The sequence below is a fragment of the Eulemur rufifrons genome, chromosome 2 (assembly GCF_041146395.1).
Source record: "Eulemur rufifrons isolate Redbay chromosome 2, OSU_ERuf_1, whole genome shotgun sequence".
NCBI classification, from domain to species: domain Eukaryota; kingdom Metazoa; phylum Chordata; class Mammalia; order Primates; family Lemuridae; genus Eulemur; species Eulemur rufifrons.
The window spans coordinates 83,266,949-83,285,227 of record NC_090984.1 but is presented as its reverse complement, the minus strand read 5'-3'; the positions used below and the strand labels follow the sequence as shown (position 1 = coordinate 83,285,227).

The 18,279-nt window shown below is 32.2% G+C and overlaps 1 protein-coding gene across 1 annotated transcript in view; it reads left to right on the top strand.

Moving 5' to 3' along the window:
- Positions 1-18,279, top strand: part of TXNDC16 (thioredoxin domain containing 16) — a 70,880-nt gene that overhangs the window by 45,268 nt on the left and 7,333 nt on the right. Inside the window, exons 14-19 of the mRNA XM_069464896.1 lie at positions 1,547-1,715; positions 2,053-2,189; positions 9,225-9,309; positions 10,858-10,996; positions 16,380-16,540; positions 17,722-17,912. Coding sequence (XP_069320997.1) covers positions 1,547-1,715; positions 2,053-2,189; positions 9,225-9,309; positions 10,858-10,996; positions 16,380-16,540; positions 17,722-17,912 — 882 coding nt within the window. The remainder of the gene's footprint in view (positions 1-1,546; positions 1,716-2,052; positions 2,190-9,224; positions 9,310-10,857; positions 10,997-16,379; positions 16,541-17,721; positions 17,913-18,279) is intronic.

The following is an 18,279-nucleotide window of genomic DNA, read 5'->3' as shown; positions in this document are numbered from 1 at the left end:
GAGTCCATTTTATAAGAAAGAAAATAAAATTTTTAAATTGATTAACTTCAACAAGTAGTCTTACAACTACTGTAGGACAGACTATTATCAACAAGATTGTTAACACTGAAGAGATAAGTTATTGCATCCATGAGAAATCAAGTATCTAAAATTATACAAATGAATTTTCAGTATTAAAAACTTCTGGTGATATTAAAATATCACATTTCACAATTTTCATCACATGGGGTTAAGTTGATATACAAAGATGCTTTCTTTGATCTAATATGATATTAATGTTTATTTTTTATTTGAATTTATTCCTTTTGGTGGCTGAGTTTTTGGCACTTTTTTATTTAGTGTTTGATCTCTTTCTGCACAGTGATTTCTATATTTTAGACAATTTTACGTATTGTAGAAGAATTAGGAATTTCTGTTTGAGATTCTATTATATGTTACTATGTGTGTTCTTAGGCTGAAAAGAAATTATATTATTTAGATAAGATAGGTCCCTGAAGTCCTTGATGAGTTTCACATATGTCATTTATTCACATGCGTATTTAAGGTGCTCAAGATGCTATAAAATCACTGGTGAGTAAACAGATACAGTCTCTGTTCTCAAGAATTCTCTTAGTGGAGGACATTAATCAGATAACCACACAAAAGAGTAATAATTATAAGGAGATAAGGAAAGGAGAGTGGTTCTATAACAGCATATACCAATGGAACCTGATGTGGATTGGTATGTCAGAGAACAAACGCTTCCCTTGAAGTAGTCACACACTCTGCAAGGTTGGTGGGAGCGGGCTGGTACCGAAACAGATTTGAGTTTTGAAAAGGTATCTCTAGCATTAATGCAGGACATCAAATTCAGGGAAGTGAATTGTGAGTCTATTGTATTAATAGTTATATCCAGGAGAAATGATGACTAGAGTAGAGGCAGTAAAGAGAAATGGACAGCAATTAAAGATATTTAAAATTTAGTTAGTAAATTGAAAAGACATGCTGATTAATTAAATATGAAGGGTTTAGGGATAGGGAGGCATGAAAGATGACGCTTTGTTTTCTGAGTTGCACAAGAGTGGCCACATTCACCAAGACACACAGGAAGGAAACCGTATTTTAGACATGTTGCGTTTGAGGATGTTTCCATTCAAAGGGAAACAGAGAAGGCAGTAAGACTACATGGGTCTGGAACTTCAAGGAGGAGTCTGGGCCAAAGACGTAAATTTAGGTTTCATTAGGTTGTTGGTATTGAGGTTGTTGGTATTGTTGATGGCGAGCGTGTAGAACAAGAAGAGAAGGAGGCTTAAACTGAGCTTTGAGGAACTCCCAACTCTTCTGGCTGAAGAGCCTGCAATAAGGGACCAAAAAGGAGAAGTTAGAAAGGTGGGGGAGAAAGCCAGTAGGGGAAGGTGTTACAAAGATCAAGGGAAGAGAGTGTTTAAGCAGGAGTTTTTCATGCTGAGAAGTTCAAATAAGAATGGAATAGAAAAATAATAAAAATGCTAAGCAAATGAGGTTTCTATATTAATAATTACAAAATATGGATTTTCCTTTTATTTAGGCACATCCACTATGCTGCTTACTAGAGTAAACTGTGCAGATTGGTCTGGTGTATGTACTAAGCAAAATGTTACTGAATTTCCTGTTGTAAAGATGTACAAGGAAGGCAAGAACCCAGTGTCTTATGCTGGTATGTTAGGAACTGAAGATCTCCTAAAATTTATCCAGCTGTAAGTACTCAGCTTCACTATAAGATTTCTAAATGTTTAGGTCTATAGAAGTTCTATTTCTCATACTTTGTTGACATACTTGGTTAAGGAGGATACTAGAATTGAGATCACAAAATAAATAGTGATAAGGAGAGTCTCTGCACATTCCATCACTTTGGGGGGAGATAGTAATTTTGTTTAATAAGGCTGTTTTTTTAATGAATAATATTTGTCTTTATTTTGTCAGATATTTATCCTGTGTAATATGTCGTTTGCTATGTTTAGTACATCTTATTTTTTTATAAACTGAAAAATATCCTTAAAAATTAATTTTTAATATAGTTGTATATTCATCCAGCAATAGGATTTCATGTCCGGTGATCATAACGTCAGTCCAAGAAGCAGAAGAATATTTAAGTGGGGAGTTATATAAACATATGATCTCCTATTCTCGTGTGTCAGTACTGGGACTATTTAGTCCAACCATGACAACAGGTAAATAGAGTTGAGCTTTTAAATTATACAATACAGTATACAGTTAAACACTCATTGCTTATTCATTTTTTTAAAAAAGAATATCTTTTAAATTACACAGAATTTTGAAAATACAAGAAGTTTGAAGAAAAAATAAAAATTTGTGATCTAATTATTCAAAGACAAATGCTAGTAAATTTTGATGTAATGCCCTCCATCTTTTTTCTGTGTACCTATGTATTGCATATTTATATATATTTTAATATAATTGGGCTAAAACTGTTTAGGTATATTGCTGTTTTTGTTTTATTTAATATTAAGTTGTATTTTTTCCATGTGATTAATATTCTTCAGACATAAACATGGCTGCATAATATTTGAATATATATACTCTGATTTAACTATTTACAAGCAGTATGCTGTTTCCTTTTTTGCTGTATGTAAAAAATATTTTTATTTATGAGTCTTTATGTGAATTTTAGACTATTTAAGAAGTATAGATTTTCAATAGAATAACTTTATGTCTTCTGTAAATTATATATATTACTCATTTTTCTAAATGGTGTTTTAGTGCTTGTCTAATCAAGTAGTATGAGAGCTTCATATTTTTTTTTAATTTTTAATTTTTTGTAGAGAATGAGGTATCACTTTTGTTGCCCAGGATGGTCTTGAACTCCTGGCATCAAGCGATCCTCTCACTTCAGACTCTCAAAGTGCTGAAGATTACAGGTGTGATGCACCATGCCTGGCCAAGATCTTCATATATTAAGGATATTAAGCTTTTGTCATTTTTTTCCAATTATTTTTCCTCAGTTTGTTTGTTGTCTATTTAATATTTTTATATATAGCAATTTAAGATTTGTTTTTAAATATATTGATCTTGAGATTTTCTTTCACTGCTTTTGATTATAAAAAATCTGTATTATCCTTATCAGTAAATATTCACTTGTATTTTTTGTTGCTTTTAATTTACAATATTTTCTTTAATTTTTACTCTTGCTTTGAATAGTCTTTTTTAAAAAAATTGTGGTTAAATATATATAACATAAAATTTACCATCTTAACTATTTTTTATTCACATTGTTGTCCAACTAATCTCCAGAACTTTTTTCGTATTGGAAAACTGAAACTCTATACCCATTAAATGACAACTCTCCATTTCTCCCTTCCCCTAGGCCCTGGTAACCACCATTCTATTTTCCATTTATATGAATCTGACTACTGGAAGTAGCTTATTGGAAGTGAAATCATACAGTATTTGTCTTTTCCTGACTGTCTTATTTCACTTAGCATAATGACCTCAAGGTTCATCTATGTTGTAGCATGTGTTAGAATTTCCTCCCATTTTTAAGGCTGAATAATATTCCATTGTATATATATATACACCACATTTTGTTTATCCATTTATCCATCAATGGGTACTTGGTTTGCTTATATCTCTTGGCTATTGTGAATAATGTTGCTGTGAACATGTGTGTACAAGTACCTCCTTGAGACTCTACTTTCAGTTCTTTTGGATATATATCCAGAAGTGGAATTGTTGGATCATATGGTAGTTCTATTTTTAATTTTTTGAGGAACTGCAGTACTATTTTCTATACTGGCTATACCATTTTACATTTCTATACGACGTACAAGCGTTACAATTTCTTCAACATCCTTGCCAATACTTGTTATTTTATGATTTTATTTTTTGATAGTAGCCATCCTAATGGGTGTGAGGTGATATCTCATTGTGGTTTTGATTTGCACTGCTAGTGCAACTAGTGATGTTGAGCATCTTTTCATTATGCTTTTTGGCCATTGTATATCTTCTTGGAGAAATGTCTATCTATTAAATACATCCTTTGCCCATTTTTAAATCAGCTTATTTGTATTTTTTGTTGAGTTGCAGGAGTTCTTTATATATTCTGGATATTAGCCCTTTATCAAATATATGATTTGCAAATATTTTCTCCTATATTCTGTAGGTTGCCTTTTTACTGTTGTTGATTGTGTCCTTTGATTTTTTCTTTTGCTTTTTAAAAAGTTTTTAACCTTCTAAACTTTTTTTAGTGCATGGGATGAGGTTCGAGGCCAGTTTTATTTTTTTCTAAATATTTAACAATTGTCCTTTTTTTCCCCTCCACTTACATGTGATTTTACCATCACCATTTTAAATCCATATTTATATGTGTGTGTATATATGTCTGTTTAAATGTTTTCTGTTTTATTCACTTTACCTAGGGATAAATCTATTAGTTTTATAACACATGTTGATTACATGATTGGTCAAGTCTCTTACTTGTCTCTTTTTACATTTTCTTGTCTTTTTTGCCTATTGAGTCTTCTAGGTGAACATTAGCCATTTGCATTTATTATCTTATTTAGATATCTGCTGCTTGTTTTATGTTTCATTGGTGTTTCTTTAGTTTGTTTTTCTTTAGTTTTTTAAAATATGGAGTATGCTTCTTTTGCTTGTATTTTCTCCAGGACTAGAGAACATGTTCATAAAAACACATATTTGAACCTATAAAGCTGAAGACCATTTCAATGATTTTGACTCCCTCTTGTAGAAGCTGAAGATACTTTTAATTTCTTCTATGCTTTTTTCTTCTGTATGAGCCTCTGTGGTCTCATATTATAGACTCAGCTTGTCATTATTGCTGAGCTTTTTTTTTTTTTTTTCATTATACATGCAAAAATCTTTGCATTCACTTTCCCAACATTTATGATGAAAATTTTCAAATATACAGCAGAGTTGAAAGAATTTTACAGTAGACATCCATATACCCAACACCTAGATTCTACCATTAGCGTTTAACTGTACTTGCTTTAGTATATACCTGTGTATCTACCCGTTAATTCATCTTATTCTTGATGCATTTCAAATTAATGTTTTTGCATTCAACTTTGATATAATGCTTACAGCAATTATTTTAATTTTTATAGTATTAAATGGCATCATAAACTACTGTGTTATTTTAATATCACAACTTTTCTTAGACTCTATTTACCTCTTGCTTCATAGGAATATATCTTTCAGTAAGTTTTTAAGGAAGAGTACAAATAGGGTCTTTTTTCTGACCAATAGTATTTCTGAGAATGTTGTTTGTTGCCTTTGCATATCAATGGCCTCTTGAATTGGTAACAAAACCCCTAATGTTTTCTTCACTATAATAACTCTGTTTATCTAGCAAACTTCCCCCTTTCTTATTTTTCTTTCCTTTGAGATGAATTTCAAATTCTGAATGAAATCTTTTAAGAATATTTGTATGGGAAGAGGACTCCACTGTCAAGCATTATATTTGTACATAGCAGATGCTACTAACTACTTATTAAATTTTGCTTTCTACATATTTATGTCTAGTAATTTTTCTCTGTTTTCAAAATCTTTAAAATAAAAGGCAAAGGAACTTACTAAAAAGAATAGTAAGAACATTGTGTGCCCGGTGGCCTACCATCTTAGAAGGCAAAATCCTAGAACCATAGATTTTTAATGGAAAAAAATTTTTTAAGGAAAAAAATTTTTTAAGGAAAAATTGTGAAGTGAGTCTGTGTTTTACTCCTCCATCTTCTCTTTCTAATGTTTTTTCTTCCACTGTTGACTTTGTCTTCTATGTTCCTCAGGTGCCTGGTGCCCTGATGTTCTCATTTATTATTTACACTGGGCCTCCTTCCAAGAAGAATTTAAGTCTTCAGATAATAAAAAGCACAAATATAATAAAATCATTAAAATAAGGATAAGAGTTAAGCAATAAAACAGTAGGGGACAGTTATGTAGAAAGTCTAGGAGACACTGTAGTTGATCGTAAAACTTACCCTGAGCAATCTGGTAGCAACCAAAAAAGGAAAGATAAAATTTTTGCCATCTTATGATCATTACATAATAAATGGCAACATACAACTTAGGATGCTGGTTTATCCACAGAGAAAACTTTTTCCTGATTGTAAATACTGAGAGGAGTTTTTCATGTTGTTTTTTATATAGGAGATTGACATAAGAAACAGTATATTTGATCATATTTTTACATAAATGATGATAAAATTTACATGTAGTCATCTCTCAACAAAAGTCAAAAGCATAATGTTAAATTATATACAGGTAGTTCTGTTGTGCCAAAATGATTGAGTCTGGATATGATACCTTATTATTTCACTGGATTGACTTTTCCCAACCTTTTCAGTTAGGTATTAGTTCCTTTTCTTTTGTTTTGTCTTGCTTTTTGCAGACAATTACATGTAGTAGCTAAACTATCAAAGTCCACTGAATAAGAGAATAAATAAGGATAAAAGACTATTATTATGAATTCATTAAATTTTATATAAATTTGTGTCTTACTAATAAAAGCTAATTACTAAAATTTATTGAGCACTTATTTTGTACTACATGTTGATTTTTTGTTTCTGTAGATTCTAATGGTTTGAAGACATACAGTGTGAACTTCAGGAGGGCAGAAATGTCTCTTTTGTTCACCGGTGTATCTGCCAGGCCCCTGTACTAGAAAGTTACTATCTCTTCCTGTGTAATTAATAAGTATCTTGTGGAGAGATAATTTAAAACTCTGAGAAATGTTCTGTTTCTCATCATACTTCTGCATTCCAGTTCTAGAATCCATTGCTTGTAAGAGCTATCACTATGATGGTTGTCAAATGGAAATTTTCTAATTCATCATTTCTTCTACATTTATTAGTTGGCATTCTGCTCTAAAACAGAGCTTTCTCTTCTCATTTATTTGTTTATCTCTATAGACTCCTGAATTCTTATTTTATTCAATGGGCTATAATCAGTTACTATGATTAGTTTGCTCACACTGTCCCAGATTTGGTGAGTGGGAGCCCCTTGGATCTGACTTTTCTATCCTTTTGACATGTCTTCATCGTTCCTTGAATATGTCCTTTTAGCACAAGATATTCCCAGCCTCATTCCTGAAATAGCCATTTCTCCAAAGAGTTCAGGTTTCCTTTTAGTGGCAAATTAAATTTAGAAACCAATCTAGAGGTTATCAGTGCTTTCAGTTACTGGGGTGTTCTTGCTTCTCAGCTCTCTCTGCTGACAGAGCTAAAAAAAAAAAAAATAGGGATGTGTATGTAAGTGAGTGTATAAATACAATTATTCAATAAGCTGTCATAGTGGAAAAAGCAATATTGCTATATAAATGTATTTTATGCAATTAAAATATATTTATAGTTAAACTATAATTTTAAGTTATCATTTGTATATTATCTATGTCCCAAATATATTTCTAGTAGCCAGAAGAGCTTTTTATGTATCTTTTTATTTAGAAAATTGAGTATTTTCTTGTATTTGAGGTTGCCATGTATTCTGACATAGACATAAAATTTTCACCAAGGGGGAGAATATGCCTGGTTTTGAATGTTCAGAGGAAAACATACACTTTAATTTAGTGGAAATGGATATGCACCTGAGATCTACAGTCTTATACTGTCCCATCCCATGAGTTACTTAAGATTTATGAATAAGTAGATTCAGGAAGAGACTTTTTAAGAGACATATTCGTGAGTAGATAGCCTTCTGTGTTGGGAAATTATATGGAAATATTAGTGTATTTTTCTACTGTTACTTATCTAAAAAGAAATCAGAAGAAACTGAAACCAACTCTATAATGTCATTGTTTTAGTTAAGATCATCTGTTGAGCAGAATTTAGCTCAACATCTTCATTTCTCTTAGAAATGAAAGTATAGGCACACAGTCCTTTCTAATTGCTGTTTTCTTATGAGTCTTTTCTACTTTTGTGTAGCACAAGCTAAAGAAAATATTTTAATGAGTTTCTCATTAAATTTATAATTATAAGTGAGCTCCCAATGCTGCTTACTGGTTGACTGAGCCACTCTAGTAAGTTTGCTTTCCTGCAGACAGTGTTTCTCAATTTTACGGAAAGTATGTACTCTTGTTAAAGAAAATAATCCTGTGGTTACCCAGTGTTAAAGTGTTGAATATTTACATTATGAATATAGGGCCAACTTCTAAGGTATGGAACTTTGGGTTCAGCATGCCTAGCCGACTAGGTGCTTTATGACTCAATTCTTCCAGCAATGTTTTTGTATCTGAGTTACTGTAAATTGTTCATGCATGAGCTGAGCTATCATTTGGCCTTCACTTGGCAAGAATACATCATTTACCTGTAAGTCCACCTCTGCTTTTTACTCATTAGTCTACAGTGATTTAATCCAAACTTGCTTCTGTATTATAAAATAGTCATTAACATAATCCAGAATATGCTATTATTTATGAAAATCTACAGAAATAGTTTTTATTTTGAATATGTACATCCTAACAAATGACCAAAAACATTTGGATACCATAAACTATACATTTTGAAATATATCTTTTTGAGATTATCCTCTAGGTTGCAAAATAAAACAAAGAAAAAAAAAAAGAAATATATCTTATAAGTTTCATGTCAACATTTTACTTGAGATTATCTGTTAATTTTGAAATGCCTGCTACTTTTATATCTTTTGTGATCTAAATTTGGCACCATCATGGGCCATTAGATTTGTCATTAATTTGTATCAATACAAATTATTCAAAGTTCAGCAGTAATGAAAACACATTACAGAAAATGCAAGAAATAAAAAATAAGACACAAATCTATCATAATTGCACAATCCTAACACAGAGGACTGGAATTTCCAGTCTTCTATTTTTTTATGCATATAGGCACTTTTAGATTTTGTGATTATAAATACACATACCTGTTTCTGTTTTCAGGCTACATGTTAGATAGCTGTCTCCATTTACCCTGTCTTAGGAAAAATTAAAAGCCAACAAATATTTATTCAGTAACTGTATGATTAGAATCTTATAAATTACATTTAGAGTACATTTGTTTAGGAAACCATAGTTTTACTACATCAATTTATATTTCTTGAGTAATCAAATGTCATAAAATGGACACAGATTTATTTTAGAACTACTATGTGAGGTCTTCACTATATTTATCTTTGTAATTAATAATGGAAACCTACCATCTATATTAATCTCTTCATCAATTGAATCACATACATTATTTTAAAGGTTTCAGACTTTTGTCTTGTCTGTGTATTTATAGCAAAAGAAGATTTCACTGAAGCAGGAAAGCATCTAAAAGGATATGTTATCACTGGAATTTATTCTGAAGAAGATGTTTTGATACTGTAAGTTTTGTGTTCTTCTAATTTTAGGATGGAAGAAGTTATGCAAAATAATGCATTACTTGTCTTTAAACAGCTGATGAAGGAAGATAGCACAGCCACATAAATACATTTTTAATTTCCTTCTAGGAAGATCTGGGAAGTACCAGACTATTTAGATTCCTTAGATATTCTTTTACTTTAGGCCAAAGCCCCCATGGGGCGATCCTGGATTCATACTAAATCATTTTCTTATAAAAATTTTTCTCTTTGGGTTCTGTTACCTATAATTTTGGTTCTTTGGAATTGTCATAGTCTTTGGAGAATTTTATTTCTTGAGCATCTTGAGTCTTTTTTAACCAGTAAAATTGCTTTATCTATAGAAGACAGGGCCTCTATGGTGTACCAAAATGTTTTAGTTGCTACAGAATGAGGGACTGAACTGCAAATTTGGAGATTATTATTAATACAAATCACATGCTGCACTAATGGCCATTTTTCAGGTGCAAGTGGACTTACTAAGCCCCAATAGTTTATCTTTCTTACCTTCTAACTATAATATTCCCAATTGTGATTTCTAAGCTTAAGTCTTTCATCTTGAACACTAGTGACATATGCTGTTGGTGATCAAGCTTGTGTTCTGTCTGAGAAATTAACGATTTTTTAAAAGTAAATACTGCACTAGGAAGACCTCTCCATCTGACAATGGATAATCACCACTGTCTTCTAATCTACTCTCATTGTGCATTTAGCTATGGTCCAAAGAACTAGACCAGTAGTTTTCAGAATGCGTTTTGTTTATAACCACCTGGTCAACTAAGAGGCTTCTCTAGGTGATCTGAAGACTGGGCTTTCTAGTAATGCATATAATATTGTAATGTCTGTACTTTGCTCTGGCATGAACTAAGTTATTACACATGACTACCTCACTAGTAATTTCACACAAAGCATTTTACCTATTTAGACAATTTTCTTTTAGGTTTAATTAGCAAAAGCGGTTGTGGGTGGATTTGGGCCCTTGTTTCAGTGCAGAGAGCACAGACTTTACGTCAGGAGCACCTCATTTGAAGTCTGTGTCTGTTATTTATCAGTCTCTAAGTCCTGTTTCCTCATCTGTAAAATGGGGTTAAAATGCCTACTTTATAGGACTGTTCTGAGGGTTAAATAAAAATATAACTAAAGCACCTAGTGTAGTGCCTGGTAGATAGTAGGTTTCTCATAAATGGCCATCTCCTTACTCAGTAGTGTAGGGGGCAGTCCAAAAAGGTTGAGAATCATTCAGTGTGTTCCAAATCCTGTTTAGACATTTTCTGGATGAATAAATTGTATAGGAAAAAAATCTGGCTAGATTATGTGTTACTTTCTTTTAATCTTGGTTGTCAAGGCTCTTGAACTTTCTCAGATAGCCTCATATAGAAGATAATAGTTTGTCTGGAAATTTAGCTCATTTTTTCCTTACCAGTAGGGCTTCCCACTTGCTGTTTCCCACTGTGACCTCCCAGCCTAATTTTTCATATTTTTGATTACTTGTTACATTTTGGTTGGGAATTTTAATACTACATTTCTCCATAGGTCAAATAAATATGCTGCAACTCTTCCAGCCCTGCTGCTTGCCAGACATGAAGAAGGCAAAATAGAGAGCATTCTACTAGCTAGCACTCATGTGCAAGACATAGTTCAAATAATAACAAATGCATTATTGGGAACATTTGTGAGTATATTTTGTAATAAGGATGTCATTTGAAATAAAAACTAGATAAGTTAAAGATAGCATATGTTAGTACACAATTTTCTAGGCTTTGCTGGCACAGGAATGATGTTCTATGAGCTGAATATTCATTGGGTTGCTCTGTTTTATTCCTCACTCATTATGCATACAGGATTTCTAGTCTACTGCTAAAAGTTTACATGTCTTACTGAGACGAGTGTGGCTCAAGTCCAGTTAAAGTACTTAATCTAGAGTAATATTTGTTATGAAGCACATAGATTCCAGAAAATCAGACTGCTTGGCCTCAAATCGTTGATTTATTTCTTACTGCCTGTATGTTCGCTTCTCTGTTCTTTACTGTGCAAAATGTATTATGTCATAGTAGCACCTGCTGCACATAGTTATTGTGGGGACTAAATGAGACACAAGATGTACAGTGCTTTATGTACAACGTTTACCCAATGGTAAACATTCAACAAATGTTAGCTACTATTATTATTTATACAGTTTTAGAACAAAATACTATCTTACGAAAGGCCTTTTCTGATGTTTTGCTTGTACTGTCATACATCACTTAACCACAGAGATACGTTCTGAGAAATGTGTCACTAGGCAATTTTGTTGTTGTGCCAACATCGTAGTGTGTACCTACACAAACCTAGATGGCATAGTCTACTACACAGCTAGGCTGTATGGCCTATGGGTCCTAGGCTACAACCCTGTATAGCATTACTGCACTGAGTACTGTAAGCAATTATAACATAATGGTAAATATCTGTGTAGCTAAACATCTAAACACAGAAAAGGTACAGTAAAAATAAGGTATTATAATCTTATGAGATCACTGTTGTATATGCAGTCTGTCATTGAAACATTGCTATGCGGAGAATCGCTGTGTAATAGTGTATTCAAGGGCACAACAGTTGTAACCTAGATTATTTGATTTCAGTTCTCTATATTGAACATAGCTAGAATATTATAAATTGATACTTTTTTACATTTCTAGAGTGACATAGGAGCACTATTATCAGCTATAAATGCTGAGTGAATGTCCTCTTCTTGTGTTGTCATGATGATCTAAAGGACATTATATTTTAGGCTCAAATAAATGATTGTGGTCTTTATTATGTCTTTCTGTGACCTTAGTTCTGTCCCTTCTCTCCCCCTCTTAAAGTCACAGGTTATAATTAAATCATTGAGTTAATGTGTTCATGATGTAGTTTTCTAAATTATTTATTAAAGTAATATTTTTGTCTTAATGACATGTTATTAAATATTCCCTTAGCATGTATATAGTGTAGTATTTTTAGACTTATTATAAGTCTTTAGCCTTTTTTTCAGATAATACAGAAAACTATAAAAAAGAAAATTATAGTCAACCATAACTTCTCTAACCAAGTTTAAATTTGGAAATATATGTTCCCCAAATTTAAAAAAAAAATTTTCTGTGTATGTCTTCTTACAGTAAGGGTATTTTCATTAAGAAATATAGATATAAATATTTATTTTTAATATCTGCATAATATTCTGTTGTACTAATGTATTATAATTTATTTAACGAATTTCCTCTCGATAGATATTTAAGTTGTCTTTAGTTTTTTGTTTTTTTAATGCAGAGAACATCCTTTGTAGATAATCTTTGGGTGTGTTCATGGTTATATACTTAGGGTAAATTTCTATTAGAATAGAATGGAATTTGAATTGCTAATCCAAACAGTATGCTTATTTTTGAGGTTTCTGATACCATTTTTGTATTGTCCTACCAAAGATTTGTATCATTTTACTCTTCTGTCTTGGCCTATCTGATAGATAAAAATTGGAATCTAATATTTTTCTTTAAGATTACATTCCTTAAGCCTGAGAAACTTTGGGCAAACTTAACTATCAAAATCTGTTTACAGTTAAAGCAGATGTGATAAGCATTGTGACAGTTTATATTTGAGTTTATGTTATTTTGATTTATGGTGTTCAACTAAATACTGAACAGTTATAATAAAAATTAAACAGACTTCAGAAAGATTTTAGTTCCTTCTTCTGGATGGGGAAGGGAAGTGGATGACCAGATGGTAAAAATGTTTTATATGGCATGAAATTTTTATTTTAATGAACTTGATGATAAATTAGGCCAGATAAATAATGCTTAAGTCTGAATTACACAATGATTAACTGAATAAGCAGTTATATCACATTTAGAACTATTTGTTAGGAAATAGGTTTGGCATTTTTCTCAGATAAACTTAGTTCTTTTTTATGCTTTTATTAAGGACAAGTTTAGAATACCAGGACTCACACAATTATAGCCTCTTATATACTCACATAACCAAAGGTCACCTTCCAAGTACCACATTTGATGACCTTTTAACTGTTTCCTCTTGGCTTCTCAGTAGCAATGAAAACTGTTGTCTATAACATTCCTTCTTAAAATTCTCTCTTCTTCTGGCTTTTGCAGTTCATTCCTCTCCAGAGACTCTTTCAACCCTCTAACCACCCTGTCTCATTTATTCTGTAAAATTACATCTTCAACTTTTTTTTTTATTCTTTTGCTGTGTTCTATTTTGGGAAATTTTATCAATACCCATAAATTCTACCATCACTACTAGCTGATGATTCCTAGATCTGAGTTTCTAAACTTAACTTTCCTTGTAAACTCATGTAACTCTTGGTTCTTCGTTCCTGACAGATATAGAAAAGAGGAGGGTCCATCACTGGTCTTTCTTTTCTCAAATTCATATTCCAGTTATCTTTCTGAAAACATCCCTAACCAATCACTAATCTGAATCAAAAATCTTCTCAGTATTCCCAAGAGCTAGAAAATTTATCAAGGCATTACCCACCTGATCTCACATCCACACTTGCTTCTTGCTTGGCCTAAGTACGGCATCTTTCACTCGCACTATTCCCCAGTATTATGTATGCCTTAACAGCTCTCTGCCTGTCCTCATGATGTTCCCTGTATCTGGAATCCCTGCTCAAGTACACACATCAGCCTGTCAAGATCTTTTCCTTCACCCAAAGCCCAGCTCAAATATCAATTCCTCAAATCATCTATGAGCTTTGTTTTTTAGCTTGTTTAATTTTGAGCCAATAGATTTCCTTAATGTCATACACTAGATTGTTTCATGGATCACAGCAGTTTGTATACCTATTTGTCTCCTCCCTAAACTATGAACTCTTTGAGGGCAGGGAAAGTATCTTATTTCTTTATAGATTGAGCACCCAGCATAACATCTTGAACACTATAGTTCTCAGTAGACGTTTGAATTGAGCAGTGGTGGCTATGTCTCACCTGATGTTTCTGCAGGCTCAAAAAGATCTATCAATATTTAGGAGGGGGATATACTTCGTGTAGAAAGTTAAAAGATGATAGTTAACACAAGAAGACAACATAGGACAATATGGAGGAAAAGGGATCTAAGATTTAAATCATGAAAAAGGAAAGTATGAGAAGATTCTGAGTGTGAAAGAGAAAGAATGGAAAGCAAAATAGGAATTGGCAGAGAGAAGCTGCTTTGAGAACTGAATAGGGTAAGGTATACGCCAGAATTTGTTGTCTGAGGATGAACCAGTACTGTATTTGGAAGTGGTTGGCACCATTAGAAAGATAAAATTTTTCATCCAAATTTCTAGTGTGATCCAGTGAAATGGGAAGCCAGTGAGCAGGATGCCTGAGTTCTAATTTCACTTCTTCCTCCTACTTAGCTGTATGACTTCTGCAAGTCAGCCTCTCTGTTGGTTTCCTTATCTGTCAGCTAGGGATTATTTATCTTACATGGTATGATTTATCTAGCTCATAAGTCTTTCTAGAGGATGAAATAATAGATGTGGAACTAAAAATGGAAAATGGTAGAACACTTTACTATTATAAGTCATTGCTATTTTTAATCCTAAATATGTTAGCATTGTTTGTTGCTCTTTTCAATTCTTGTTACTAACAGCCTAGACAAATTTTCTTCTACAAATTTATTTTAAAAAAATGGGGTGGCATAGTGTTTCATGCCTGTAATCCCAGCACTTTGGGAGGACAAGGCGGGAGGATCATTTGAAGCCAGGAATTTGAGACCAGCCTGGGCAACATAAGAAGACTCTGTTTTTACAAACATTAAAAAATATTAGCTGGGCATGGTGGCATGTGCCTGTAGTCTTAGCTACTCTGGAGGCTGAGGTGGGAGTATCACATGAGCCCAAGATTGCACCACTGCACTCCAGCCTGGGCGCCAGAGTTAAGATCCTGTCAAAAAAAAAAAGTTATCTTTTTTTTTTTCCCCCAATCCCTTCATTTTACAGATTAAAAAATTGGAGTGCAAAGCATTTGTGATTTGCTCGGAAGTTTTATAAATGTGACAATTCCATGAACCAGGCATTCTGATTTATAATCAAGTGACTATTTAAGTCCACTCCATAACAGTGAGGTGTGAAAGAGAGAATAGAAGAGGGCCGGGGGGCGGGGGGGAGTCATTACTGCTAAGGTAATAGAATTTTAGGCCCTTCTCCTGAGTTGGGGGCAAATGGAGAAAGGATGCATTTCTAAGATAAAAAGAGTATAGGGGCCTAGAGAAAGCTTCTCCTTTTGCCCTCTGAAGGTTCACTGAAAATCATCTGACAAGATAGATCAATAGAAGAAAAGGCATAGAAAATTTTACTCTAATGGGCATAGCACAAGGGAATTGCAGAAGAACGATTACCCAATCTTTAATAATAAAAATGACAGATTTCTAGTTTCTTATTAAATTCCTTCTTTCAGTTATTATAAACTGAAAGACATGAGATTGGCAGTTGGATTTGCTTAGCATATCTTTGATTGTTTTAATTATGCTAAAAATTCATAATATTGGAGAAAGTAAAATTTTATTAATTTTTAAGTGATCAGATGTTGAAAGAACATATCTTTAAGAACATATATTCTCAGTTTATATTTTTCTTCAAAAATTTTATGTTAATCACTATACATTACATGTATTAAAACAATACTGTATACTCCATAAATATGTACAATTATGTGTCAATTAAAAAAATAAAAAAATTTTATCCTAGAGGAAAAAAATAATAAAAGTTTTGTTTGTTTGTCATGTGTATAGTAGCTAGTTTGGTCCAGATATTAGCATAAGAAATTATTAATAGAAGTAATTACATCCTTATAAAACAGGGGTGCCTTTAAATTATTCTCAAATTCTATTAGCAATTTTATTTTAAAAATAACTCATTAAGAAGCTTGAGATTCATACTTATTAGTTAGTATAGTAAAATCTCTACTTAAGTGAAAATGTGTTTGAATTACATTTTACAAACTAAAATTGCATGAGTGATTTGAATATTATTTTCTACTGTATGGCATCATCATCCTCCATGTATTTTTTTTTTTTTTTTTTTGGTCCCTTTCTTTTAACAGCCAGAAATCACTGTGGAAAATCTTCCTACTTATTTAAGACTTCAGAAACCATTACTGATTTTGTTCAGTGATGGCGGCATAAATCCTCAGTATGAAAAAGCAATATTGACACTGGCAAAGCTGAAATACTTGGATAAGTTTACTCCTTGTTGGTTAAATCTGTAAGTGTATTTTTTTATTTTTTTAATATGTAAGAGGTAAAGAAAGTATAATAATTATTACATTTTCATTAGGAAATGAAATTCTCTAACACTACCTTTGGAGGTAATATTATAGGACCAAATATGTCATGGTATTTTAGTAGCTAACCTCTTAGACAAGGTCCAAGAGGACCTTGTTTTAGGTTGAATTTTATTCTACAAGTTTTTTAAAGTAATACTTTTTCCGATTTTAAAAGTTATTAATGTTCATTGAGGAAAATTTGGGAAATACAGAAAAGTAAATGTTGTGGTATTTTGGCCTTTTCCTTCAGTTCCTTTTTCTGTACTTCTATATTTTTGAAGTCCAGCCTATAATGTTACAAAAAGCTTTCAGAGCATTCATCAGCAAGATTTCCTAGTGTGTTTTATAGATCTATGGCTTGTGTTACATTTAATGTCTCTGACCACAGTTCACAAATACACACAAATACATACACTATCCCTCATTCAGATTTATCAAATGAAAGACATATTTTATTTTTTAACTCATTTGAAACATTACAAAAGTGAGACAGTGTAAATTTTTGTTGTGAAGAGTTTAATAGTACATCCTACTGCTTGAGGCAAAATTTTCCCAGGTAATTATCACTGTAAGAGTAAAATAGTATTTTATAAAATGTGGAATGTGTATTAGGAAAACTAGGTATCTAACTTACAGTTTCCTTGTATGAACATAATTATTTTTCACTTCTTTAATTTGAAATTAATCCCTTCTCCTTTTTTCCTGAGGAAAAGGCACAATTTTATTTGGAAAAGAAGGATTTATAAAAATAAGTATCTTATTATCTTATAGTTATATAACTATTTAATTTTTGAGCTGACATATGATCAGATACTTGACTAAACTTCAGGAGGAAACTATTGATTGCATCAAGCCTAAATTGACAAGCGCTTGGGCTATGCCTGATTTTCATTAAAACTGTCATTGGCTGTCTTTTTTTCTCCTAAGAGAAAGAGACTGCCCCATAGTAAAAAGAAACTTTTAAAGAATCTGATTATTAGTCATATCATCAAAGACTTGTTGGTTTTGGGGACATCTTTTCATAAAATAAACACTGGCATAATACTATATAATGTTCTATAAACTATTTTCATTTTCTATAGAAAGAAACATTAACATGTTTATTTGTTCCCTTTTGTAGAAAGAATACTCCTGTGGGGAGAGGAATCTTGCAGGCATATTTTGACCTTGTGCCTCCCCTTCCTCTTCTTGTTTTGGTGAATCTGCATTCAGGTGGCCAAGTATTTGCATTTCCTTCAGACCAGGCTATAACTGAACTAAACCTTGTATCATGGCTTAAGAAATTAGAAGCGGGACTAGAAAATCCTATCAGTAAGTTTTCTATTTTGTTCAATACATATGGTTCTGCATTTTGTTCCATAAATTTTAAACTTTAAATGAAGCTAATGAATGCTAGAATGAGTTGAATTGTAATATTTCTAACTATCCTAAATAATAATATGCTGATAGCATTGTTCATAGGACAGTCTCTGATTATGAGGCTGAAGGTGCAAAGCCTCAATCTAGGACAGTTGGCTCACCTATGAAGGCCTCTTTCATCTCTTGAATTTTAATTCACTGAGTCCATGTTGCTTGTATAGCTTGCCAATGTCTTCAAACATACAATTTTAGTAATTTATACAGTTAAAAAATTGTTACAGTGGGAGCGTTGCTCTACTGAAGCTTTATGCTATTTTTA